Genomic DNA, 24783 nt, shown 5'->3' with positions numbered 1-24783 from the left:
AGTGCTCTGCTGAGGATTCAAGGGCACGAAGAGTTAAACAGTGTTGGAGAGGATAATCGACGCGAAAAAGTCTGTCTTTAGAGATACAGCCGGTCGCAGTTGTCTGGATAACAAGCGAGGATATATTACGCCGCAGAAGATGGCAGATTAGGATAGTCCGAATGCAATGGACTTTAGATTTGGCAGATTACAACTTTTGACGGCGGTGATGGAGGCGGTCTTGGCATCAACCCTCTATGGAACTACAATCTCGAAGAGATCTTTATTATCTATATTATTTGGTAGCTGCGATAGATCTGTAATTATAATATTCTTTGATCTTCCAGTTTAACTATGTAATCTATATAATCTATGTGGTATTGCTGGGGGCATATATCCTATACATTGCTCCTGATATACGGGCATATAGTCCACCTCTAGGGTCGACCCCTGGAGAAAGGCCCGCAGAAAGCCTCCCAAGGCCTGAGCCCCGGGGCTCCAGGGCAGGGGCTTACCTAATCAATGTCCCCGCGCTTTAACATTGGAAGGCGGTCAATTCCAGGAGTGTGCACGAACCAATATCATGTGCCTACATACCACATCCCTAGGTAACCATCTAGTTAGTTATCTACCTAGGTAGTTAGCTACTAGTGTAATTTAAATCTGACTTCAGTAATTATTTTGCTTGGAATTCGCAATGTGGGTGGCATGAGTGACAAGAATAGTGGTCCGCTTGTGTGGCCTTGTCATATCTTCTTTTTGGTGCACTTTTTAGTACAACATTCACCCACCTCCACTCAACTTTACTAGTGCACAATTAGCGTAGTGTTCTATATGTTAGTATTCTTTTACAAATGAATAGTATACTAATTTTTTTTAAAAACAGGGCTCTTTGCACTCCTAACTCTCAAATTTTAACTCTCAACTTCTTACTATCTTACTATCTTAGTAGTTACGTAGTAGGTCCCCTATTACTAGCAGCAATCACTGTCTAGCACCTCAATAGCATACTATCAATCAGATCAGATAGGAATTCCTCCAGTAACTACAGTATCCTAGGCCTCCTAAACCATAACCTACGAAGCTTCGATAAAGGAAAGTGCTGATCCCTATACTTTCTCTCAATATAATCCTTCATATAGTTCTACGCCTCATTAATAGGATTTAAATCAGGTAAAAATGTAGGCTATTTTATCACAATAACCCTAAGCCCCTTGAAGAAATCAAGAGTCTCTTTCGTAGTATGCCTTAGAGTATTATCGTAAATAACAATCGGATCTTACTCCCTTCTTAGACGGAAGAAGCCTTCTATCACAATACGTATAATATAGGATTCACTATATAGGTATAGGGACTTTTTAAAGTAAATTTAAATTGGATCTGAAATGAATCTGAAATGAATCTGAAATGAATTGGTAGATCTCTTGGCCGCTAGTTTAGGGGTGGGTGAATCTTTATAGAGTAGACTGTTGTAGTCTTTTTCAGAGATTTGCCCCGTTTGTCCCGTTGATGCCAGACTTGATCTGCTAGATCCTCAATATCGCGATGACTGACGATGAAGTCAGTGTCATCTGGCCCTTTGGGCCTATGGATATAAGAGGGGCGACAACATCTACATCCTCTCAACTCGTTCATGATTTTCCGAATTACCGCTTTTTGATGCTAGACTTCATCTACTAGATCCTCAATATCGTGGTGACTGATGACACTCTCAAGTCATCTGGCCCTTCCGGCCTAATGTGGATATAAGAGGGGCGACGGCATCTACATCCTCTCAACTCCTTCATAATCTTTAGGAGTATTCGGCCCTTCGCTTTCGCCCCTAACCCCTTTGGGGGTTGGGGCGGTTGTTGGGCCAAGCATTTGGGCCGAGTAAGTAATATATCCGTGATTATTGATTCACTTCTAATAGTATTCTAGGCTTCTGTGCCCCAATGTTTCTAGGGATCTCAGAGAAGCTTATGGGGTGACCGGGAAGGCCGAGATGTGGGAGGGTATCTAAAAAGACCATCGAAAAGACTACTGAAAAGATACGTCAAGACTGCATAAGCGGCCGACTGTTCTTCTCTTAATTCCCGAAAATCAGATGTATCATATATTTCTATGAAGAGCGAAAACACCTCATTCATATATAACCACTTCAAAGTCTTTTGACAATGTATGTAGGAATCAGTGGTCTTACTACTAGTCTGTCAATTCCTAAACAAAGGACCCTAAAGCTCTGGTCTTGTTGCGCTGATAGCATGTCTGTTGTGATGCGTCCACATCAATGTAGGCTTGCCTGCTACCGTCCCAATGCACCCAGCTTGCTGTCGGTAGCAGTGCGTTGTTTTGAAGTTGCTCTCTAGGATCTCGAATGACTGTGGCTCTTCATCGGTGGGATCGCCGTAGCGCGTCTTCTTCGCCCATTCTTGACGTGGCCGTCCTGTTAAGGGACTACCGCGTAGCAGTGCTGTCTTGCGGATCTGGAGTGGTGGTCTTCTGTGCGTACCAGGGTATGATATGTCTCCAGTTTCTGTAGTGTGTCAGGAAACTGTAGATCCGCTATCGCTCGTAGCTTCTCCTCCGGTGTGGACATGCCGAGGGCGTCAACTCGTTGTCCTAGGATCGAAACCCGGTGGAAGCCGATGTATGCCTTCTTGGGTTCGAGCTTGATGTTGTAGGCTTGTAGGCATTGAAAGAGTCGGCGTATGTCTGTGATGTACTCTTGCAGATTTGCTGACGCAACGTCCATATATGCTTTGCACCACTTCGCGAATTTCTTTAGGATCAGGTCCATTTGCCTCTGGCGACTGAGTTGCGGTAACCCGTTATGGCGACGTTGAATATTTCTTGACCTCGGTGGCTGATCACTGCCATGCGCGGGCGGTGTTCTAGCTTTATGGAATTCTATAGTATTCGAGGTGATCTGTTTGCATCCCTGCTTGTAAGAAACATATAACTAGCCAATCGGCTAGCAGGGTTGTTCTTTCTAACAAGATTATGGGAATTTTTGGATTGCAGAAATATCGGGGGAAAAAAAAGAATATGGTTCCCCTTATAGATTTCAGATATAGGCTGCGCAACAGCTCGACGAGGCTATAACCCGAATCACCGATGTGTTAAGATAAATTACTTGTGTTCAAAAGCCATTTCTCTCACGGCGGTCACCCAAGGAACATTCTTTCTTTTATGTAGGTATACTCACGGGAAAAAAAACCCGGCAAGAGGTGAGCCCTAAAAAAGACACCTAGATGATATTGGAAGAAACAAAAGAGGAAATCCACTACTATGTTATATGTATTTTCTACCATGTAGCATGTTGTTTGATACAGACTAATAATATCGTGAATGATGGATTGATTTCGATGTTCATAATTATCGTAAGGCATAGAAAGTTGTATCATGGAAATCTCTCATGGGTAACTTGAAATGAATAATGATAAGGGCACCAGAGGTCGCTGGTGGTCGCGGGTGGTGATGACCTTGACGCAGGGCGTGCGGCGTCCTTTTTATGACAATTGAAAGTGACCCAGCTGTAAACTTTGCTCGGAACAATGGCTCAGTACGCACAGCAGCCTGCAACACCGAGGAGCCTATTCTGGCCGAGTATAACTGACCCTATTGACCAATAACACTTGGAGACATGGCTAGGGCAGGGTAAACCAAGGGAGAGCCATGGACCCGGAAAGCTCTTTATTGAGTAAGAGAGAGAGAGCTGCGGTACCCAGCCGGAGGAGGTGTCCACAGAGCAAGATGTCCTTTTCTGGTGGGTAGCGAGGCAGACAAGATGTCAATAGAAAGTCTTCCACAAGGCAGGAATATAGCCATGACGAAAGAAAAGAATCAGCCTATCAATCCACCCAGATCTCGATCCATGCCTGTAACCCGTTCTTCTAGCCTTCGCTTCCTCTGCTCCAGGTTTCGGATTTCGGTTAACTCTCGCTCAATATCCTCATCAGTGACCTCTGGAATTTCTGGTTGTGCCACCGGTGTAGGGCAAAAATCATCTTCATCATCTCCATAAGAGTGCCTCATTTGATCTAGTTCTGCAGTGTTCGTTGCAACCCGACCTTCCAACTGTGCTATGGACTCACAGATCATCTCATGCCGATAGCGAAGGTTGGCAATCTTTTCCTGTGCACCGGCAACCGGACTTTGAGCTGGTTAGATTGAACCAGGAGTTATTATCAAATATGTGTGGCACTCACTAAACGTTGCACAGGATTTCGGCACCTCGAAGAAGCACTTCAATGTTGACCTCCCCGCGGGGTCCTCTAGTTGAGGTTCCCGCTGATCGCTTGATCTCTTCCATCATATCGTGTCCCAGTACCCTAGCCACTGCAGACTGGTTACGGTTGTCCCGTGCTGAATAAATGCGGCTTGCCATTGACTCCCTTTCGGTCTCAGCGGGGAACATAGTCCCGCGTCGTGTGGCACGTCTTTGTGGTCCATGGGCATTAGTAGAGGGATCGACCTGGAAGAGTGCTCGCTCGTGGGCTTCGGTGTCCCTGATCAAGGCTGTGATATCGTGGGGGCCCAACAGTGCAGTGGTGAAAATACGTGGGGGAGGAAACCTGGACGCGTTAATTAAAGCAATATGGTTGGAGTGATCACAAACACTAACGGCAAATCGGCAATGGCATTAGAAGAGAGTGTAATCTGCTCTAGGTGGGAATTTAGCAGTGACATGTTTTATGGGTGTTTTGAGAGCTCTGGAACGTGAAGGATGAGTGGTTGGATGCGCTACACTGCACCGCACTGTTTACTCCAGGAATCCAGGAAAGCTGCATATATGCCTAAGGCATCAAATTCAGCATATGTCTGTGTATCAGCAACCACGTCTAGCCACGCTGAAATTGACTGAGCAGGATAACACCAATTTGATTTGTGATTTACAGGTCGTATTCCTTTATTTGATAATTTTTCTTTTTTTTTTCCTAATATCTTCTTGTCGTCTTTCTAACAGCTTCGATAGCAAAAGTGCTAAGTTGAGGCCCGGTAAGCTCCACTGACTAAGCGCTCATCTGGTCTCTTGCGCCCGTTCATCCCATCTCTTGACATCACATCACCCATCCACTTCATCCATCTGTCCGCACCAGTTTTTCTTCATCATACTTGTGATATTGGCAGTTTGGCTCCCTAAATTGCTTTTCTCCTTCCTGTTTTCATATCGTGATCACTCGCCCTTCCCCCTACTTCTTCCGATAGCTTGGTGGCTGCCCAGCTGAGCTTGACAGCTTGAGAAAGATGCCGGCCGAAAGGCGTTCTTTGCGATCAAACAATAAATCCGACACGTCTTCATCCGCTAACGGTGAAAAGGCAAACTCGAACTCTCAGGGCTCGGGTGCGAAAGACAAGGCGCCTACCACTCGCGCCGCCAACAAGGCCAAGTCAGCTCCGACCAAGAAAGACGCAAAGGGCGCATCAAACGGCAGCATGAAAGAGGATGATCAGTCGCATACAAATGGATCGAAGTCAACCGAGAACGGTGTGAATGGATCCGAAGATGTTGAGATGGGAGAGGATACGGCAGGTGCGCCTACATCCTCATCCAACACCAGCAAGGACCGCAAAAGTAACGAGAAGATGACTGTTGTAGTGCCCCCTACCAAGGGTTCCAGATCGTCCGGCAAGGATAAGGAGGATGTGACGATGGAAGGTGCAGAGGGTGGCGATGTTGAGAACACTGAGCCAGAGGTCGACCCAACAACCAAGGCTATTCAAGGTTCGTCTAGTTTTCTCCCTTGCTCAAAATAAGTCCAGATTGCTAACGATGAATGCCTGTTTGTTCGGCATGGGGTTAGACATCAAATCCAACTTCACCTTGCTCGAGCGAGCCGTTGCCCACTTCGACCCCAGATTCACCCTCCGTGTTCTCCGATCGATATCGTCGATGCGGAAACACCTCACCCCGGAGGTCCTCGCCGAAGTCATTGTGGAAACATATTCCGCTTCTAGCTCCACCGCCTCGTTCCTGTTGGAAGCTCTCGGCCAAACCAATGCTTTCGAGAATGCTCCAGCCAGTTCGCAGATGGAGGTTGATTCGGATAAGAAGCCCATCCCCAAGGAGACCCTTGCCGAGGTAGATGCATATCTCTCCATTCTCGTCCAGATATACCTGTTCGACCAACGGGAGATTCAGAAGGGAGTTCAGTTCTCGACAGACTTGATCGAGCGCCTGCGAGCATTGAACCGTCGTACGCTGGATTCTCTTGCCGCCCGCGTGTACTTTTACTACTCTCTCTTCTTCGAGCAAGTCGCTCCGCTCCCTCCTTCTCCCGCAGCGGCTGTTACCACTATCCGCCAGCCATTGTTGGCAGCACTGCGCACGGCTGTGCTCCGGAAAGATGTCGATACGCAGGCTACTGTGATGACCTTGCTTCTTCGCAACTACCTGTCCACGTCTCATATCTCACAGGCAGATCTACTGATCTCGCATAACCCATTCCCCGTGGCTGCGTCTAACAATCAGATTGCTCGGTATATGTTCTATCTCGGCCGCATCCGTGCCATCCAGCTGCAGTACACCGAGGCCCACAGTCATCTGATTGGGGCTACCCGCAAGTCACCCGCTAGCCAGGTTGCTCGTGGATTCTACCAGGCCTCTCACAAGTTGTTGGTCGTCGTCGAGCTGTTGATGGGTGATATTCCTGACCGCGCAGTTTTCCGCCAGCCGGCTTTGGAACGGGCTATGCACCCTTATCTGCTGCTTTCTCAGGCAGTCAGTGTTGCTGATCTGGATGGGTTCCTCAACATTGTCAACACCCACAGCGAGACTTTCCGGAAGGATGGCACATACACCTTGATCTTGCGTTTGCGACAGAACGTCATCAAGACCGGTATCCGCATGATGTCGCTGTCTTACTCCCGTATCTCACTGCGGGATATCTGCCTTCGTCTCGGACTCGACAGCGAAGAATCTGCCGAGTACATTGTGGCCAAGGCTATTCGGGACGGTGTCATCGAGGCCACGCTTGATCACGAGCACGGGTTCATGAAGAGCAAGGAAGTGGGTGACATCTACGCCACTAGAGAACCTGGCGAGGCCTTCCACGAGCGTATCCGCGCCTGTCTGGCCCTCCACGACGAGAGTGTTAAGGTATGTTATTCTGTCTCCCTCGCTGAACATTCTTATTTCGTTGCCCTTACTAACATGGACTCGTCCAATTGCAGGCTATGCGTTTCCCCATGAACCAGCATCGCCTGGAGCTCAAGAGTGCCCAAGAAGCTCGGGAACGGGAGCGCGAGCTTGCCAAGGAGATCCAGGAGGGAGACATGGACGATGAAGATGCTGGTGGTGATTTCGATGCCATTTAAAGAGGAGTGAGGTTGTTCCATAATCGACACAGCATTCATTTCTTTTCTTCCCCTTCTACCGCACTGGTCCCATGCATGGGTCTCTACCTCGTAGCGGCCTTCTTCAACCCGTGTGTTAATTGTTTTGTTTTCCTTATTCTGACTCTTTATTCGGATGTGTACGAAGGGGGAATATGCAGGATGCAGGACCAAGATGGCCGGCGCAGTCTTCTCTGTGTCTATTATACTGGAATCATTTCTTGCCTTGTGCCTTTTATTAGAATTGTATCACAACCGAGTGATTAATGGCTTGTAAATTGTAATTTCCTCTAGGATTATTATTCCCTTGATGCTATTTTCTACAAAAGAAAGTCCAAAAGTGTCGGTAACAGGTCGCCGAGTCATACTTGGGCTGCGTAGCACCGGGTCCGTGCCGACCCGAGAGAGAGCTCGAAATCTTCCCGCCCGCAAGATTGTTCGTCCTTGTACTCCGCAAACACCTCACATCAGTATCGTTTCCTGGGATTAGGTTCCTATGGTTGAATTTGGATTCCTTTTGTTTATAATTAAAGAGCCCTCGCATTGAGCATGGGAGCTCGAACCGCATCGGCCACCGGGCTGATCCTCTCATCACGAACAACCGTCTGTTCTCAATGCCTCCGCGATGACCTCCGTTTCGCGCATATTGCTCTCCAATCCCGCAAATACCACCCGACGCGTCGGCGGGATGCCTCGCCATTTGGAGCTGCCGTGTCAGCGGCCCAGGCCATTTTCAAGGGTATGCCGAAGGCGCCTCCAGGTATCTCTGTCGACCCATTGAGAATGGTTGGGAAGGAGCTCAAGTTCCTCACCAAAAACATCCGACAATTGCTTGGATCAGGTCACCCAGCGCTGGACAAGGTCGCCAAGTACTACACTCATAGTGAGGGCAAGCACATGCGGCCCATGCTTGTCCTCCTCATGTCCCAAGCGACAGCTTTGGACCCTCGCAAGCACCACACCTACACGGATAAACCGAGCCCCGTCGATTCCTCCTTTAGTGCGCCATCCATCCTCGAAGACGCCAACCCAGAAATGAACCCGCTCGTGGCCCCGAACGCCGAGAGCAAATATGATATCGCGGGAGACGACAACATCCTACCTTCACAACGGCGGTTGGCCGAGATCACGGAGTTGATCCACACAGCATCTCTCCTGCACGACGACGTCATTGACAATGCTGTGACACGTCGTGCCAATAGTTCTGCAAACCTAGCCTTCGGAAATAAGATGGCCGTGCTGGCGGGTGACTTCTTGCTTGGGCGAGCCTCGGTAGCACTGGCTCGTCTGCGTGACCCCGAGGTCACTGAACTCATGGCCACTGTAATTGCTAATCTAGTGGAGGGCGAGTTCATGCAATTGAAGAACACTGCGCAAGACGAATCGAGACCCGTCTACACCGACGAGACTCTTGCCTACTACCTCCAGAAGACTTACCTGAAGACTGCCAGTCTGATCAGCAAGTCCTGCCGCTCTGCTGCAGTCCTGGGACAGAGTGCCCCGGAGGTGATCGAGGCTTCGTATGCCTATGGCCGCAACTTGGGTCTGGCTTTCCAGCTCGTTGATGATATGTTGGATTACACGGTCACTGAGGCGGAGATGGGCAAGCCTGTTGGTGCAGACTTAGAGCTTGGATTGGCGACTGCTCCACTCTTGTTTGCGTGGAGGAGCAACCCGGAGCTCGGTCCCCTGGTCGGACGAAAGTTCCGCAAGGAGGGTGATGTGCAGCTGGTGAGTTTTACAAATGGCGCGTGGTCTTGCGTGGTAACGATAATACTAACCATTTGCTTCAACTAGGCCCGTGAGCTCGTTTACCGCAGCAATGGTGTTGAGCAGACCCGTGCTCTGGCCCAGGAATATGCCGACAAGGCCATTGCCGCCATCAGCGACTTCCCAGACAGCGATGCTAAGACCGGTCTGATTGAGATGTGCGAGAAGACCATGAATCGCAGGAAGTAGAGGAGATTACGCTCCCATGTACACATATTTTGTTTTTCAGCTTGCCCCGTTCCTTATTGTTTCTTTAGGTGACTGTCTTTGTTTTTATATGCCTGTGTACACTTAGTTGTCTTAGATGGTTGGATATATACTTGATCTTCACCAATAGAAATATTTTCTCTTCTCACATTGTTTGTATACGCTGGTTTTTATTTCATGGATGTGTATATATATATTTTGGCTGATCCCAAATAAGACAGCTGTCGAAATATAATGATATCCTGTAAACAAAAAGCAAAAGCCGCCCATAACGATTCTCAGCTAGATTACCACCATATATACATACCATTTGAACTGACTCAAACAGTAATGTAGGTGAGGTTGTTGATTTCCGAAGTTTCTTTCACGTTACTGACAGCTGGTCGATTCAGGCGGGGTACATATGGATTGACTAGTAATGATACAGTAAATATCTGAATTACAATATAAATACAAAGTGACTAACAATTAAAGTGGTAATTTATAAAGGAAATACAAATACAAAACCAGTAATGCCGAGGTACCCAAGACCCTCCGTCATCCCGTCATTCCGTCGTGCTGGTGGAAGCTGCAACTCCCTGCAACTCATTCTCCTCATTCTCTTGCGCGCTATAATTCTTTGTCCTTTATCTCGCTCGTTTTTATCCCGGAGCCGGTCTCTTTTCCTTTGCCGTGTCCTATCTTAGCTGTTGGAGGTCGCTCTCCCAAACTATGGAGCTTTCGACTCGCCCGCATTGATCGACTGGTTCCCGATGGGTTCGCTCGCTAGCTTCCTCTTCGTTTATGCCCTCGGTGGAATCACTTTCATTCCACTAGTCTTGACTTCAATCATCCTCTACGCCTACCTGACCCTTCCATCGGCGCCCCAACTGCCGCAATCATGCGAGAAAGCGGCCGATCCCGTCCGTCAACCTACCGATGACGACTTTAGTCTCAAGTCCGGCACCGACCAGCTGGCGGAGAAATTCCATCGCACTCACGAGTCCGATGTCGCTGCTGGATACTTTGCTGTCTGTCGTGAATATGTTCCCGGTGGTGTGAATGGGAAGCCCCCCGAGAGAACGACTCCTGCTGGGGAAGTCGTTGCGGCCGAAAGTCCTAGCGTGTACCAGACTATGTATCGGAGTCTGTTCGATCGAAAGCAGGCACCAAGTATCGACCCAGCGAAGGCGAATGGAAAGACCACGAAACGGGCGCGGAATGTCTTCTACATTGTTCTCCGGTATGCTTCTCTTCGTCTAAATGTATATAGGTTGTTATGTTAAGCGCTGATTGCTGACGTTGGATGATATGTGATCAGACATGGTCACTTGATGCTTTACGATGATGTAAATCAGGTCGAGGTGCGGTATGTCATTTCGCTTGCTCACCACGACGTGACCATATACGGAGGAGAAGGGGACATCCCAGAAGGAGAGCTGTGGCTCAAAAGAAACGCCATATGCCTCTCTCGGCGACTGGCTTCGCTTGGGGATCTAGGAGGGCCGACTCCGCCGTTTTATCTCTTCTCTGAAAACTTGTCGGAGAAGGAGGATTTCTATATCGCCATGCTGCAGAATCAAAACCGGCTGTGGGACTCGTCTGATCGCCCGCCCAAGCACCAGGAGTTTGATACCAAGCATATTGTCACATTGGTCCAGCGCCTGCATTCCTCCGAAGAGCAGCTGCAGACACGTTGGATCAATGCTTTCCTTGGAAGGTGGTTCCTAGCGATGTACCGGACACCTGAGTTGGAGGAATTCGTGCGGAGCAAGATCGTCAAGAAGATATCCCGTGCCAACAAACCCAATTTCATTAGCAAGATCGGCTTGCAGAGAATCGATATGGGCGAAGGGGCTCCGTTTATCACCAACCCTAGACTGAAGGACTTGACGGTGGACGGTAATTGCTGCGTGGAGGCCGATATGCAATACACTGGAAACTTTCGGGTCGAAATCTCGGCAACTGTGCGCATTGATTTGGGCCCTCGGTTCAAGGCCAGAGAGGTGGACATTGTCCTTGCTGTTGTGTTGAAGAAACTTGAAGGCCATTTGTTGGTACGCTTCAAGCCCCCACCCAGCAATCGCATCTGGATGTCTTTCGAAACCACACCAAAGATGGAAATGGACATCCAACCCATTGTCAGCTCTAAACAAATCACATACAGCCTCATCCTGCGCACGATCGAGAGCAAGATCCGCGAAGCAGTCGCAGAGAGTATTGTTCTGCCTTTCTGGGACGACGTTCCCTTCCATAATACCTTTGGCCAGGCTTTCCGCGGTGGTATTTGGCAGCGAGACACTCCAGAGTCGAGTGCCCAGGTAGAGATACCAGAGATACCTGATGAGTCTGGCGAAGCTCCCCCGACTCCGAAGAGCGTTGTTAGTGATCCCATTGAAGCCCTCAAGTCCAAGGACGATCGCACGATGAGCATGCCTGTCCTTTCTGAGCCCGGAACGGCCAAAAAGAAGCCGCGTAAAGGCCTGAAATCTCCCCTGTCAGACCTGCAATCGAACAGTTCCACTGCCACTTCCACTGGTATCGAGAGACCGGACATCGCACCCATGCCTCGAGCTATTCGGTCACAGACCTTCTCTCATGCTGCAGACCCTGTAGTCACAGCGGACAATGCCAGGGTTGACAAACCTGTTGTGAACAAAAAAGGCGAAGAAAAGAGTCATGCCACAAACGCCATGATAGAGATATCAAGCCGGTCCCCACCTACATCCCCACAGCGAACTCCAAGCACCTCGCCACCTACAGGTGGTCTTATGATGCCAGAAAATGCGGTCCATAGCCGCGAATCGTCGATTGCAGATTCTATTGATAGCGCTAGCTTTTCCCATGAGAGTGTTATCCAGAGACCTTCTTCTACTCGCATGGAGAGCGGGTCCTTCTCCAGCCTGAGAAACTCTCGGGGTAGTTCCACTGTGTCCGTGGTCAGCGACACGGCTCCACGACGCAGCACAATCGAAACCATAACCAAAACCTTTACATCTTCCGACGACAAGTCTTCCAGCCCAATGACTCTCGGGCAAGCCACTGCTGCCGCCAAGAAATGGAGTTGGAGCGTGTTTGGTAAAGGTGACCCAAATAACGGTCAAGATTCATCGCGGTCGCCGCCTGGCACGCTTAACCAACCGATTGGGCGCGGTCATCCTCATCCACCACTTGGAACACCCTTGCCGCGCCCAGACAAATATGCCCTGAAGAGGAACGCAGGGACATTGCCCAAGCGTAAACCTGTGGCAGCACACACATTGCCCGAACGCCCCAAGACAGGAGACCAACAGCCCCCACTATCACATTTACCCCGCAGGAAACCAATGGCTCCTGAAGTGCGCGATGACCGAGGCATTGATGAACTACTCGTGGTGGAGGCACCTCAAGAATCTGAGCCAAATAGCCCGGCCCCTGGGGACCCCGAATCAGACCCCAGTCTGATAGCGCCGACTCCTGTTGAGAGTGAGACATCATCAAAGGCTGAACAGTTTGAGGCTGATTCCGAAGAGCAAGAGGAGTTGCCTGTTGTTGAATCGTTACGCTCTGTTGATCAGGCGCCGTCTTCAACTCTAGGTAGTCATGAGACCTTACCATCTACAGGAAAGGTGGAAATACCCTCATCGTAATTTCTGTTGCCTCCGCTAAGGCCCCTACCTATGTGGCTCCTTTATGCTTGTAGCTAATTCCCCGATATTCAATATATCCATGTCGACCTTGAGTTGTTTCGAACGAAGTAGAGCAGCAGACCGTAGAGATTGGCCCAGATGAATATTTTATTCATGCTGCCTTGCTTGTAGTGTGTACATCATATATATTTGACGCGTAGACTCAGACAGCCTTCGTAAGGGAGAAAGCCTCAAAAATTCAAGCCCGTGGCCCAAACCCGCATCGGCTTAGGCGTCGCCAAGACTCCCGACAGGCGCCAGCTTTCCCGTTCCCCATCAACGTCATTGCTCGAACTCCCACGTGTCTTTTTTGGTGCTTCACCAATTCCACTTTGCTTTGCGATTCGAATCATCCGCTTATTCCGGTCAGCGCAACCTATCTCTAGCGTCTGTGCGCTGTCCGGGTTCCAGCTTGTCAACGCGATAACCCTTTCCGATATTCGTCCACTCCCCTCACCCCTGAGCACACACCCCAACCGCCACGATGAGTCGGTAAGCAAAGACGGACTTCGAATTCTGAGAGTGCTTGTCTGATAAGGGATTGCGCAGGACCGAGGCCGATTTGGCCATCAATATCCGCAAGGCCACCAGTATTGGTAAGTCGTTAGTCGGGGATGAGACCGACGCGGACATGATGGGCTAACATTTTGGCAGAGGAAACCGCTCCTAAACGTACGTTTCAATCATATTTCATTGCAACCCCAGCGAATCCGTTGATGCCATCTCGGCTTTGCCCCGTCCGAATCGAGCTGACCATCCCCCGCGTCTGTAGGGAAACATGTGCGGAGTTGCATCGTCTATACGTGGGACCACAAGTCATCGGCGGCTTTCTGGGCTGGCATGAAAGTGTACGTTTTGGGATACCGGGAAGGCATGGAAAAAGGCTGTTGTTTTCGAGACGGCTAACACGGCTTCGTTCTTTACAGGCAGCCCGTCCTCGCCGACGAGGTCCAGACGTTCAAGGCCCTGATCACGATACACAAGGTCCTTCAAGAGGGCCACCCCATGGTTGTCCGCGAGGCGCAGCAACATTCCAACTGGATTGATAGCTTGATGCGAGGAGTCGGAGGTGACGGCATTCGAGGTATGGATTCCACGCAGGACGACTGCGCAATTGCTCTCTGCTCGAGAGGTGGCAACACATGTGAGAGACGGAATAATGACAGTTCTGTATAGGATATGCCCCGCTCATTCGGGAGTACGTCTTCTTCCTCGAGGCGAAATTGAACTTCCACCGCAGCCACCCCGAATTCAACGGTATGTCGCTCACGGTTGACCAGTTCTGTAAAGGGCGGGTGTCTGACAGTCGCAGGCTTGTTTGAATATGAGGAGTACATTAGTTTGAAGTCGATCAACGATCCGAACGAAGGGTGGGTACATACCTGGTTTTCGCGACTAAAGGAGAGAAGGAGAGAGGTGCTGACAGTCACATAGCTACGAGACCATCACCGATCTGATGGCTCTGCAAGATCAAATCGATTCCTTCCAAAAGCTCATCTTCTCGAACTTCATGTCCGGCACGAACAATGAATGTCGGATCTCGGCATTGGTGCCACTTGTGCAGGAGAGTTATGGCATCTACAAGTTCATCACCAGCATGCTGCGAGCCATGCACACAAGTATGTTGCACTTAGTCCTTGGGTTTGCCTCAACAGCCGCTGACTGATGTTTCTGTAGCCACCGGAGAGGACGAAGCCCTCGAGCCACTCCGGGGCCGATATGATGCCCAGCACCACCGCCTTGTTCGGTTCTACTATGAGTGCTCCAACCTGCGCTACCTAACAGGCCTTATCACCATCCCGAAGTTGCCACAGGATCCGCCAAGTTTGCTTGCCGAAGATGACGATCGCCCAGCTCTTCCCAGACGACCGGCGAGAGAAGTGGAAGCCCAGCCCTCGCCGCCACCGAAGGTCGCTGCTGAACCAGAGCCGATTAATGATTTCTGGACAAACGAAACCAAACGCCAACAAGAAGAGTACGAGGCGGAGCAGCAACGCTTGCAGCAGCAGTGGGAGGATCAACAACGCCAGCAACTCCAAGCCCAACAGCAAGCCCAGAACGATTTCGAGGAGCAGCAGCGTTTGCAGGCGGAACAACAGAGACTGGCACAGGAACAGCTTCTCCGCGACCAGTACCAGACACACACACAAGGCCGGCTGGCAGAGCTGGAGCAGGAGAACCTCAACGCCCGCGCACAGTATGAGCGTGACCAATTGATGCTGCAGCAATATGACCGCCGTGTCAAAGAGGTTGAGGAGCAGATGAACCACCTGAACTCGAACCTCAACTTGCAGAATGCCTCGAAGGACGACCAGATTCGATCCCTGCAGGAGCAGGTGAACACCTGGCGATCCAAATACGAGGCATTGGCCAAGTTGTACTCACAACTTCGACAAGAGCACCTCGATCTTCTTCAGACCACAAAGAGCCTCAAGCTGAAGGCAGCCTCCGCGCAAGAGGCAATCGACCGACGAGAGAAGCTGGAGCGCGAGCTGAAGACCAAGAACTTGGAACTGGCTGACATGATCCGGGAACGGGACCGTGCTTTGCATGACCGTGACCGTTTGACGGGAACCAACAAAGACGACTTGGAGAAGGTCAAGCGGGAGCTTCGCATGGCTCTTGAGCGTGCTGAAAACGCAGAGCGCTCAAAGGGCACTGAGATCTCGTCCCTACTGTCCAAGTATAACCGCGAGATGGCCGACCTGGAAGAGTCCCTTCGAGTGAGTAACTGTTCATGTTGTCCATCTTGCTTAAGTTTGTGATTCATGCTGACCTTGTAGGTTAAAACGCGCGCATTGGACGAACATTCCAGTCGCAACAATGACCGCCAGGAAGACCTTGACCTGGCTCTTCGCGAGAAGGACGAGGAGATTGAGGTGTATAAGGCTGGTATGGACCAGGCTCTTGAGGAACTGGAGGAGCTGAGACTGGTAAGCAGTGATATTGGCAACATTCGATGTTTGCATACTGACCATGTTCCACTGTAGAACCAAGGCGATGTCGACCATGCGCTAGACAGCCAGATTGACACTGTGCTCCACGGTACAGTCGCAAAAATCAACGATATTATCGACTCCGTGCTGCAGACTGGTGTGCAACGTGTCGACGATGCTCTGTATGAACTGGATTCGTCCATGCAGGCCGGTAACCAAAACGCCTCTCCTCCATATGTTCTTTCGCAGATTGAAAAGGCGTCGGCTTCTGCAACCGAATTCTCCACTGCTTTCAACAACTTTGTGGCCGATGGCCCCAACAGTCCCCATGCTGAGATCATCCGGACAGTGTCCATCTTCTCTGGGTCCGTCTCGGATGTGCTGAGCAATACCAAGGGTCTCATCCGCTTCGCTACCGATGACAAGAGCTCCGACCACCTTATTAATGCTGCGCGCAAGTCTGCTCAGGCGACTGTGCGGTTCTTCCGTGGCTTACAGTCGTTCCGTCTCGAAGGTCTGGAACCATTGCAGAAGACTGATGTCGTCATAAACAACAACCTCGAAGTCCAGCGTGATCTGCAAGCGTTGTCGAAGCTGGTTGATTCGTTCGCTCCGAAGAATACCAAGATCAGCACCAGTGGTGATCTAGGTGATCTTGTCGACCAGGAATTGCTCAAGGCTGCTGATGCCATTGACGCAGCTGCCCAGCGTCTGGCCAAGCTCAAGAACAAGCCCCGTGACGGATACTCCACCTACGAGCTGCGCATCAATGATGTTATCCTTGCCGCCGCCATTGCCGTCACTAACGCAATTTCGGAGCTGATCAAGGCTGCGACAGAGACACAGCAGGAGATTGTTCGTGAAGGCCGTGGAAGCTCGTCTCGCACTGCCTTCTACAAGAAGAACAACCGCTGGACGGAGGGTTTGATCTCTGCCGCCAAAGCAGTGGCTTCTTCAACCAACACATTGATCGAGACTGCTGATGGTGTAATCTCGGGCCGCAACTCCCCGGAGCAACTCATTGTCGCCTCCAACGATGTTGCAGCCAGCACAGCCCAGCTTGTCGCAGCCAGTCGGGTAAAGGCAACATTCATGAGCAAGAACCAGGATCGCCTAGAAACCGCCAGCAAAGCTGTCGGTGCCGCTTGTCGTGCCCTCGTGCGGCAGGTCCAGGACATTATCAAGGAGAAGAACCGCGACGGCGATGAGGGCGAGGATTATGGAAAGCTGAGCTCGCACGAGTTCAAGGTCCGCGAGATGGAGCAGCAGGTATGTGACGTCCCCTTCCCCCTTGTATCCCATCCATCACATCCTAATGTACCGTCCCAACAGGTCGAAATCCTCCAACTCGAGAACGGTCTCGCTCGCGCCCGCCAGCGTCTGGGCGAAATGCGCAAGATTTCTTACCAGGAGGATTAGGGAAATCGTCGCATGTGTGTTTCGCTCTTGGCTGTCTGTGTATATTCCGCATCTCAATTTCAAGGAGTTTCGTTTCGTCCGTGTCGCACTTTGCGTCCTTCGGCCTGGGCTATTCTTCCCAACCCCCGTAGTTAGTTTCTTGTTTTGATTTCCCATAGCGAATGCAAGCAACTTACCTAGTTCCCTGGATCATTGTAGTCTATAGACCCGCTCCCCTGTATCTGTATCTATGTTCCGGCTCCAGTAGGCAGCCCTGTGGAACTCAAGGTCTCACGGCACGGTCGCATGGTCGCACGGTCGCACGGTCGCATGGTCGCAGGGTGCCCGGCTTGTACCTATGCGCCATGTCCCCTGCTCGAGGCTGCATGCCAAGCTTTGGATCCACACTCGAGTGGTGGAACCATGGATGCAGTGCATGTCGATCCGCGGGTAGAGCCGACTAGCGGCGGGTGTCACCAAAGAGTATCGAGACGACATCTCATGCACGCAGACAAAGAATCGAGTGTCTGGGCGTCGCTGGGTGGTTGGAGCTTCGGGATTAGAGTGAAATGTAGACTCGAATAGGCTCAGAGTGAAGCATTGGGAACGTCTGGTTTGGAATCCGGAAAATATGAGATTTGGAGGAACTGTTTTTTGTTCTGGTTGTCGAAGGATTTTGCTGAATACCAATGATGCAAAAGGATGCGACCTTCCAGTTATCTATTTACGATTCTATATGCTACAATGGAGAAGGCAGTTTGGGCAAAACAACTAATTGGATTGCAAGTTAAAGTACATTGGAAAAGGGGCTCACGTTGCAGGAAAAGAGCGTCTGGAAAACCCCGGGGGAAAGAAAGCCAGTCAGCTCAGTTCCTGAGAACTTGTCATGAACCGAAACAAACGAATGAAAAGCAGCTAATAATACAGGTGAATTGTGCAACATGGGAAAAAGCTTTTTTTTTTTTGAAGTTTTTGTTTTCAATTTTTTTTTGTTTTTTTGAGTTTTCGGTGAAAGCCAAATGCATGAGGTCGAATAATCTGGTTGAAATGAACCGTGTATGCTCATTGGTGACTGGCCAGCGAGGCGAAACAGGCGAATAATTGTTGAAGCTGGGCCAAGTCAAGATCGAGAAGGAGCCATATTAAAACACGGTAGGGATGTCAGAAGTGTCACACTCGAATGGCATGGGGTTGTAACGCATGGAAGCAATGCTGTTGCCTGAAGCTAGTTCATCGCTAATTTGAATGCGCTCGCTGTGGCTGAAAGAAGTAGAAATTGGCTGGACACCATTGGGACCGAAGAGGAGATCTTCATCGTTCAGGTCGGACATGAAAATATCATCGACTTCGATCAAAGAGCCGTCATAGGGGGCATCGAAATCGTAGTAGGTACTACCGTTGTTGGTACGGACACGAGGAGTGCGGCGTTTACGATCAGCAGGGCGGCGAGGGGAATATTGATAGTCAGGGTGCTTAATAGCGTGTTCGCGCTTCAGGTCCTCTGCCAGACGGGTGAACTGCATCCGAACTTCGGGGCTCTCATTGTTCCAGCGGGCGCCGAGGATACGAGCTGATCCAGTGATTAGCTAGAAACAAAACAAGCAAAGAACAATTGGAGATAACTCACAAATCTCGTTGTTGGAAACACCGGGGTTTGCGTTCTTGACCAGGTGGTGGTTTGCCTGGCGGTAAAGAATGAAACAGTTTGGAGGGCGAGGAACCTTGCCAGGGCGAACGGGAAGCTTGGATTCCGGCGCGTTGGCAATGGATCGGCTGAACACAAGGTGATCTTTGACAGCTATGTTGTGCTCCTCGGGCCACAAGTCTTCATCGCTATCAGCTTTGATTTCTTTCGGGATAAGCCGATAAGCATTGATGGATTCATCAACAATGATGTCGACCTTCTTGTTGAGCAAACACCTGTTTTATCTTGTTAATAACATAACCCAGGCAGGCATGGGGTCAAGACTTACGCCAGACGATGAGCCATTGTGGTAAGATTAGCATTGCCAAGAACGTTATCAACAACATTGCGAGGCAGAAACATTTCACCACCAGTCTCGGTAAGATGGGTGGTAGCATCAGCCCAAAGGAGCTCCATAATGCGAAGAGGTGTCATTTTAGCGTCGTCAGCAACAAGATCTAAGATCGAGTTGGCCATCACAAGATGAAGTGCTTGTTACTGGGGCACAGTAAGAAAGAAAATTCAGGTGGGTAGTGGAAGGAAAAGAGAACAGGGTGGAGAGAGGAGAGGGAAGAAAGAAGAAAAGAAATGAGGTGGGGGGTAAATAAATACAGGAGCTGAGGTAGGTGAAGGTTGGTGACGAGATGGGTGATTTCTTTGTTTGCGCGGCAACGCCAATCACGGTGCCAGGCGACCAACGTGTGTGTTCTTTGTTTGCGCGGCAACGCCAATCACATGGTCTCATTCTCGTTGGTGACTTCTTTGTTAGGAATAGTACCATTAGAACAAAGAAAGTCAATTATGGAGGGGTAAGACTATCTGGGAAAAGTCACTTTAGCGTCAAGTACCATTTCGACAACCAGGTCATACACTACTGTATATACCATTCAGAGCGGTTACTATACATTATTTGATAAAAATGGAATGTCTCTACACAATAATTCCTGTAATTAATATGCCATGATAGCCCATTAAAATATCATTTCGATATGTGCTATATCTGTGTGCTATGATGGATATTTGTGTGTAGGTCGGGTAAGTGGATCTTCACCACGTGGCACTGCAGATCCGGGGGTTAGCGCCCACCCACAGGTACCCTTGAAACCTTAAAACATATCAAACTTTACACAAAATAGCTTCGAACTATGAGTCTGATTCTGATTGCATAGAGAGTCTCGGTTTACGAAGTAACAACAAAGAAATATAATTAGCATGGGAGGAAACCTAAGAAACAATTTCATCCATAAGGGTTGACAACATACCTACCCAATATGTATCTTTACTTGAACATCCCTATAGCAACTGGAGGGAAGGTAAACAAAGTGCAAACGAGCGCAAACGAGCGCAAACGAGCGTCTGGCTAATATAATAACACCAGACAAAGAAACCAAACAAAGAATTCAAACAAAGAGATTCGAACAAAGAGATTCAATCAAGAAAATAAACCACCCAATCAAGATGTAAACAACAAACAAAAGAAACAAAGCCACGAGAAACAAGGGAACAATAAAGACAAAGAAACTGGGGGCCAAAAAAAAATAAAATAAATAAATAAAATAAATAAAAAAATAAAAGAGAATGAGAAAGGGACAGAGAGAATTGACGTAGCGAACGTCGAGTGCTTCAAACCTAAGGCAGCAAATCTTGGAATGACCTAGAAGTCTTCAGTGGAATTTGGGCTATTACTTACCCGCTGCATACTGCGATTTGGGTACATGAAATCCTCTTTAAGTCTTAGTTACTCGTTGCTAGGCGTGCTTGGTTAGGACAAGAAGACTTCAGAGCCTTGCAGGCACTATCTAATAGCCATGCATGTACATCTACCTAGCTAGTCTTCGAACGTCTCATATTTAGATTGGTCGACACGCTCGGAATCCAATCAATCCCATTAAATCTACAATGAGCGTATAGAAACCAGACATAATAATTGAAAATTGATACTAGGCTGTATTATTCGGCAAGTCTGTTGACTACCGAGGGAGATCCCCTTCCTATGACATGTATTTTATTGCTCTTGCGTCGCAACGGGTGAGTTCCAATCACTGGCCCAGATAAAAGTGGGACACCGCCATTGCGTACCCTTTTCCTTCTCTCCACTGGGTCCCAATGGCCGGGGACAAATCCAAAAGGAGCGGCCGCGATTCATTCCGGGTTTCTTTGTCGTCAAGCTGATACACGGCTCTTGGTGTCCATCACATGGCGGAACAGGCTTCTTGGTAAAAAGTTTTGACCAATCCTCCTTGCTGACAATCGGGTCGATTATTGTGTCGTCAACAAACTTGCTGACCGTCGGCCATTCATTAGAAGTGTCAGCTTCCATCCTTATGATGTCTTCTTGGGACCCCGCAGGTTGTGGATGGATTCCTAGAGCTTTCCCCTGCTCTTGTAGGGTTTCAGATGGTTTGCGGCTAAGTGATGGTGTCGAGGGCCCCGGTGAAGCCATAGGTGACCGGGTAGCTTCATATATATCGACAGATTTTGGCTTGAAGAAGCCTGCTAATGACTTTTGCCCTGCCGTAGAGGCCCTGGGAGACGTCGCTGCGGCGGATTTTGGGCGTTTCGCGAATGTGGTGGGTAGAGGCTGGGAGCGTTTGCGGGAAACAATCTGAGGGGTTTGGTTTCTCTCAGCGATACGTGTAGAACCATTTCTAGCCGAGTCAGTGGATCCGAAGGTTGTGTGCGTGGCTGTAGATTCCGTGACTTCGGTCGCGGGCATGTTAGCCAGTGTAGCGGCTAGCTCTACCGACCCCGATGGAATGCTGGCTGGTTTGCGAGCGAACATGTCCTTGATACTTCTGCGCTTACCAACGTCGAATTCGGGGAGTAAACGCCCCGAAGCGGATAATGCGCACTCGTTTGAGTAATCCCGTTGACGCTTGCCACACTTAAACATTCCCGGTGGGTTGAGAATATCCCGAATGTTTACTTCACCTTCGGGCTGATTCACAGACTCCTTGATGATAGCATATACAGGACAATGGTCAGATCCCTATAAAGCAGTCAATCAATGATTCAACACAAAGGAGAGAAATCCTTACCATCAATCCCTCTTGAATGTTTGAGTCGGAGAACCAGTTCTGCATACCCAAGCTGCACAACACATAGTCAATCCTTGAGCCGTAATTCCCTGGTCGAGCATTGAGCTTCTGATCCCAGCATGTATACATGCCTGTACGATCTGGATGAAATGACCTGCAGACATCGAAGAGGACAGGATGTTCCCTGCCTTCGTCACGTTCACCAATAACCACGCCATCCGATATCGAGTGATTGAATAGACGTCGAGAAGGAGCAGATATAAATTCGTCCTCTGTCATCGTGCCCTTTCGTATGGCCTCAATTCCATGGGCGGCATCGATGCCCTGCTTCGAAATATTGATGTCTCCAGCCACGACCACATTCTTCCCCATCGCAGTCAGGTTACGGATTCGTGAATCTAGGACATTGAGAAAGTCCATGCGAAAGGTGTCCCGGCTCTCATCCCGATATGCAGGGCAATAGACACCAATGAGGACGAATGCAGGAAACTCCAGAATGACGCACCGCCCTTCGGAGTCGAGGGTTGATGTATCTATTGTGGTATCGGGCATCGAGCTCACATCCTCCTGCTCTTCTTCAGAGTCAGGCCCTTCAGGATTCATAGCGGGCCTGGAAAGCTGATCAGATGTTGGATACCCACCAACCTGCTGCTCTTCTGGAAGATTGCGGAAAGATGTTGAGGATTTTGGTGGACAGAGCACTCCAGTAATGCCCTCTTCTGCCCTTATTGGAGAACATGTGGCATTGCGCGTGTAAATCACAACGCCCGAGTATCCTAAAAGCTGTTAATTTTTTGTATACGTAGCGCCGGAATAGTAGCTTGCCTTTTTTGACTCGAGGGAGACTAAAATAACAGTCCCATCCTGGAACCAAGACCATGTCATCGCGAAGGTCTTTGCGCTGAATCTTGGTCTCTTGGAGAATTACAATATCCGCCTCGAGGATATCGAACATGGACTTTGGATCAAATAAGCTCGATATACTTGGAAATAGAACGTAAGGATACATACTTACCTCGAATGTGCGCGTTCCTCTCCATGGCTCATAGGAGAACGGATTTCTTATTGGCATATTAGTGTTGAACAAGTTCAACTAGCAGGTTTCTCTCATACCGTATACCATTGACTAAATAGTGATGCACGGTTGGTATATATACTCATAACTTCAATTGCCCCAACAATTCAGATAGAACTTACCGTTCCATGTGGTGATGCGGAATCCCATGTTGGACGCTAGTGTATTAAGGGACAAGGCAGCATTTCCTGCGATGTAAATGATAAAAAGACGTCGAGATACAAATAGAAAATTCGAGTCAAGCAATGACCAAAACCTCCTCTTGTTGTTTAAAATCTAGGTCACGGGGTTGCGGGAGTAGCGTGCATCCCGACGTCCATACATATTGCGAAGTGATCACGTGACATACACTGCCTTTTGCCTGATATATCAGGCTTCATGACATCAGGTTACATAATCCGGGAGATCACGGGGATACGCTAAAGGCGGCTTTGGACCTCATCGCACCACTTTTGACCTCCACCACCAAAAGAACTCCTTAGCACCACCCACCATGTTCTCTCAGCGCAATCTTGGTCGCCTGTCCCAGCGTGCTTCGCAGCAAATGCGTTCCGCTCCGGTTCGCTCCACCATCCAGCGCCGTTTCAACAGCGCCGAAGCCAAGCCTTCGTGGATCGTCGACAACGAGTTCAACCGCGAGAGAGCTGCCGTCAAGCACCATGCTGCCTCTACCAGTGGTACGTACCACCATAACTGAACTCAATTGATTGTGATGCATGGCCATAGGCCGTAGACAATACACGTTACTAACCCAATGATTGTACAGACCTCTGGCGCAAACTTTCCATCTTGTATGTTTCTGATCAATATCAGCACTTGATTTGATATCCTCGCCAACGGAGAAAAATCTAATCACTTGACAGTGCCGTGATTCCCTGCCTTATTGGTGGCGGTCTCAACGCCTACAACCTCTGGTCCGAGCACTGGGAGCACTGGGAGCACATGGCCCCCTCGAGGAGCGCACCGAGTACCCTTACCAGAACATTCGTGTGAAGAACTTCCCCTGGGGAGACGGCGATAAGGTATGTGAATCCAATTATGCTATGTACCGAAGACTCAAGCTAATCTGTGTCTGGACTAGACCATCTTGTGAGTTCCGACTTCCTCGACTATGCATTATTTGCAGAACAGCAGTTGCTGCAAGCTTAAATGGATGATCTTCTTTCGAATGGATCGCATGCCATTCTATCACCACCATCCCGCCCCCTGAAAACCCAGGACTAACTTATGATCCACAGCTGGAACTCCGATGTCAACTACCACAACAAGGACAAGGCCACCTAAATTAGGTCGCCCGCAATATTCCCATATACTCGAGACTCCCATTCGAATCCCGCCAGGAAGTTACTGAGTGTGTGTCAGGGCTGGCTTTTCCATGTACATATACCACACTGTCGTTTTACGGTAGTAACACAGTCAAATGCTTGGGGAGCTGAAGGTCCAGTTGACAGAACGAGGCGAAACTTGCTATGTACTAGTCAACATTCATTCTTGCTGCTATTTCTTTTGTCTCTTTTTAGGTCATTCTTATATCTACTGTCTCGAAACCTATGCTTCCTGAGATTACGTTGGCTAATGATCGTAGTGACCCATCCTGCTAAGTGGATACTGCGACCAGGCTCTTTGAAGAGGGCACGTCTCGGCCAGTGCTTCGAATTGCTTAGAATCATGTCGTTTAAATATTGAAGAATATTCTTTGTCATGAAGAAACCGGCATGAAGCCTTGAAGGTA

General features: G+C 49.3%; 9 protein-coding genes across 9 annotated transcripts; 5 read left to right on the top strand and 4 right to left on the bottom strand.

The window, feature by feature from the left end:
* Positions 1–2192: 2192 nt before the first annotated feature.
* On the bottom strand, positions 2193–2713 carry N7516_010294 (uncharacterized protein; the record flags this gene model as incomplete). The annotated part of the gene is made up of 2 exons (XM_057223013.1): positions 2193–2444; positions 2471–2713. The coding sequence occupies 2 exons, from the start codon at positions 2711–2713 to the stop codon at positions 2193–2195; spliced, it is 495 nt and encodes a 164-aa protein (XP_057070234.1).
* Positions 2714–3804: 1091 nt separating this feature from the next.
* On the bottom strand, positions 3805–4650 carry N7516_010293 (uncharacterized protein; the record flags this gene model as incomplete). Its single annotated transcript, XM_057223012.1, has 3 exons — positions 3805–4114; positions 4170–4535; positions 4586–4650. The coding sequence occupies 3 exons, from the start codon at positions 4648–4650 to the stop codon at positions 3805–3807; spliced, it is 741 nt and encodes a 246-aa protein (XP_057070233.1).
* A 558-nt stretch (positions 4651–5208) lies between these two features.
* On the top strand, positions 5209–7278 carry N7516_010292 (proteasome regulatory particle lid subunit RPN3; the record flags this gene model as incomplete). The annotated part of the gene is made up of 3 exons (XM_057223011.1): positions 5209–5686; positions 5766–7060; positions 7135–7278. The coding sequence occupies 3 exons, from the start codon at positions 5209–5211 to the stop codon at positions 7276–7278; spliced, it is 1917 nt and encodes a 638-aa protein (XP_057070232.1).
* A 567-nt stretch (positions 7279–7845) lies between these two features.
* Positions 7846–9255, top strand: N7516_010291 (trans-hexaprenyltranstransferase; the record flags this gene model as incomplete). Its single annotated transcript, XM_057223010.1, has 2 exons — positions 7846–9027; positions 9094–9255. The coding sequence occupies 2 exons, from the start codon at positions 7846–7848 to the stop codon at positions 9253–9255; spliced, it is 1344 nt and encodes a 447-aa protein (XP_057070231.1).
* A 770-nt stretch (positions 9256–10025) lies between these two features.
* N7516_010290 (SMP domain-containing protein) lies at positions 10026–12881 on the top strand (the record flags this gene model as incomplete). The annotated part of the gene is made up of 2 exons (XM_057223009.1): positions 10026–10495; positions 10574–12881. The coding sequence occupies 2 exons, from the start codon at positions 10026–10028 to the stop codon at positions 12879–12881; spliced, it is 2778 nt and encodes a 925-aa protein (XP_057070230.1).
* Positions 12882–13404: 523 nt separating this feature from the next.
* On the top strand, positions 13405–17275 carry N7516_010289 (putative cytoskeleton assembly control protein Sla2; the record flags this gene model as incomplete). Its single annotated transcript, XM_057223008.1, has 12 exons — positions 13405–13412; positions 13470–13516; positions 13575–13592; positions 13693–13768; positions 13847–14004; positions 14097–14177; positions 14233–14290; positions 14355–14539; positions 14598–15643; positions 15704–15853; positions 15911–17125; positions 17189–17275. 12 exons carry the CDS (start codon positions 13405–13407, stop codon positions 17273–17275), a joined length of 3129 nt encoding a protein of 1042 aa, XP_057070229.1.
* A 1121-nt stretch (positions 17276–18396) lies between these two features.
* Positions 18397–19415, bottom strand: N7516_010288 (HMG-box domain-containing protein; the record flags this gene model as incomplete). The annotated part of the gene is made up of 3 exons (XM_057223007.1): positions 18397–18824; positions 18882–19174; positions 19228–19415. 3 exons carry the CDS (start codon positions 19413–19415, stop codon positions 18397–18399), a joined length of 909 nt encoding a protein of 302 aa, XP_057070228.1.
* Positions 19416–20943: 1528 nt separating this feature from the next.
* N7516_010287 (DNA-(apurinic or apyrimidinic site) lyase APN2) lies at positions 20944–23201 on the bottom strand (the record flags this gene model as incomplete). Its single annotated transcript, XM_057223006.1, has 6 exons — positions 20944–21927; positions 21977–22752; positions 22802–22934; positions 22992–23037; positions 23090–23102; positions 23174–23201. 6 exons carry the CDS (start codon positions 23199–23201, stop codon positions 20944–20946), a joined length of 1980 nt encoding a protein of 659 aa, XP_057070227.1.
* Positions 23202–23544: 343 nt separating this feature from the next.
* On the top strand, positions 23545–24335 carry N7516_010286 (cytochrome c oxidase subunit VIa; the record flags this gene model as incomplete). The annotated part of the gene is made up of 5 exons (XM_057223005.1): positions 23545–23732; positions 23818–23842; positions 23915–24073; positions 24133–24140; positions 24290–24335. The coding sequence occupies 5 exons, from the start codon at positions 23545–23547 to the stop codon at positions 24333–24335; spliced, it is 426 nt and encodes a 141-aa protein (XP_057070226.1).
* Between the last annotated feature and the right edge of the window lie 448 nt (positions 24336–24783).

Source organism: Penicillium verrucosum, assembly GCF_028828655.1.
Source record: "Penicillium verrucosum strain IBT 35672 chromosome Unknown utg000004l_segment0_segment0, whole genome shotgun sequence".
NCBI classification, from domain to species: Eukaryota; Fungi; Ascomycota; class Eurotiomycetes; order Eurotiales; family Aspergillaceae; genus Penicillium; species Penicillium verrucosum.
This window is presented reverse-complemented; position numbering and strand designations above follow the sequence as displayed.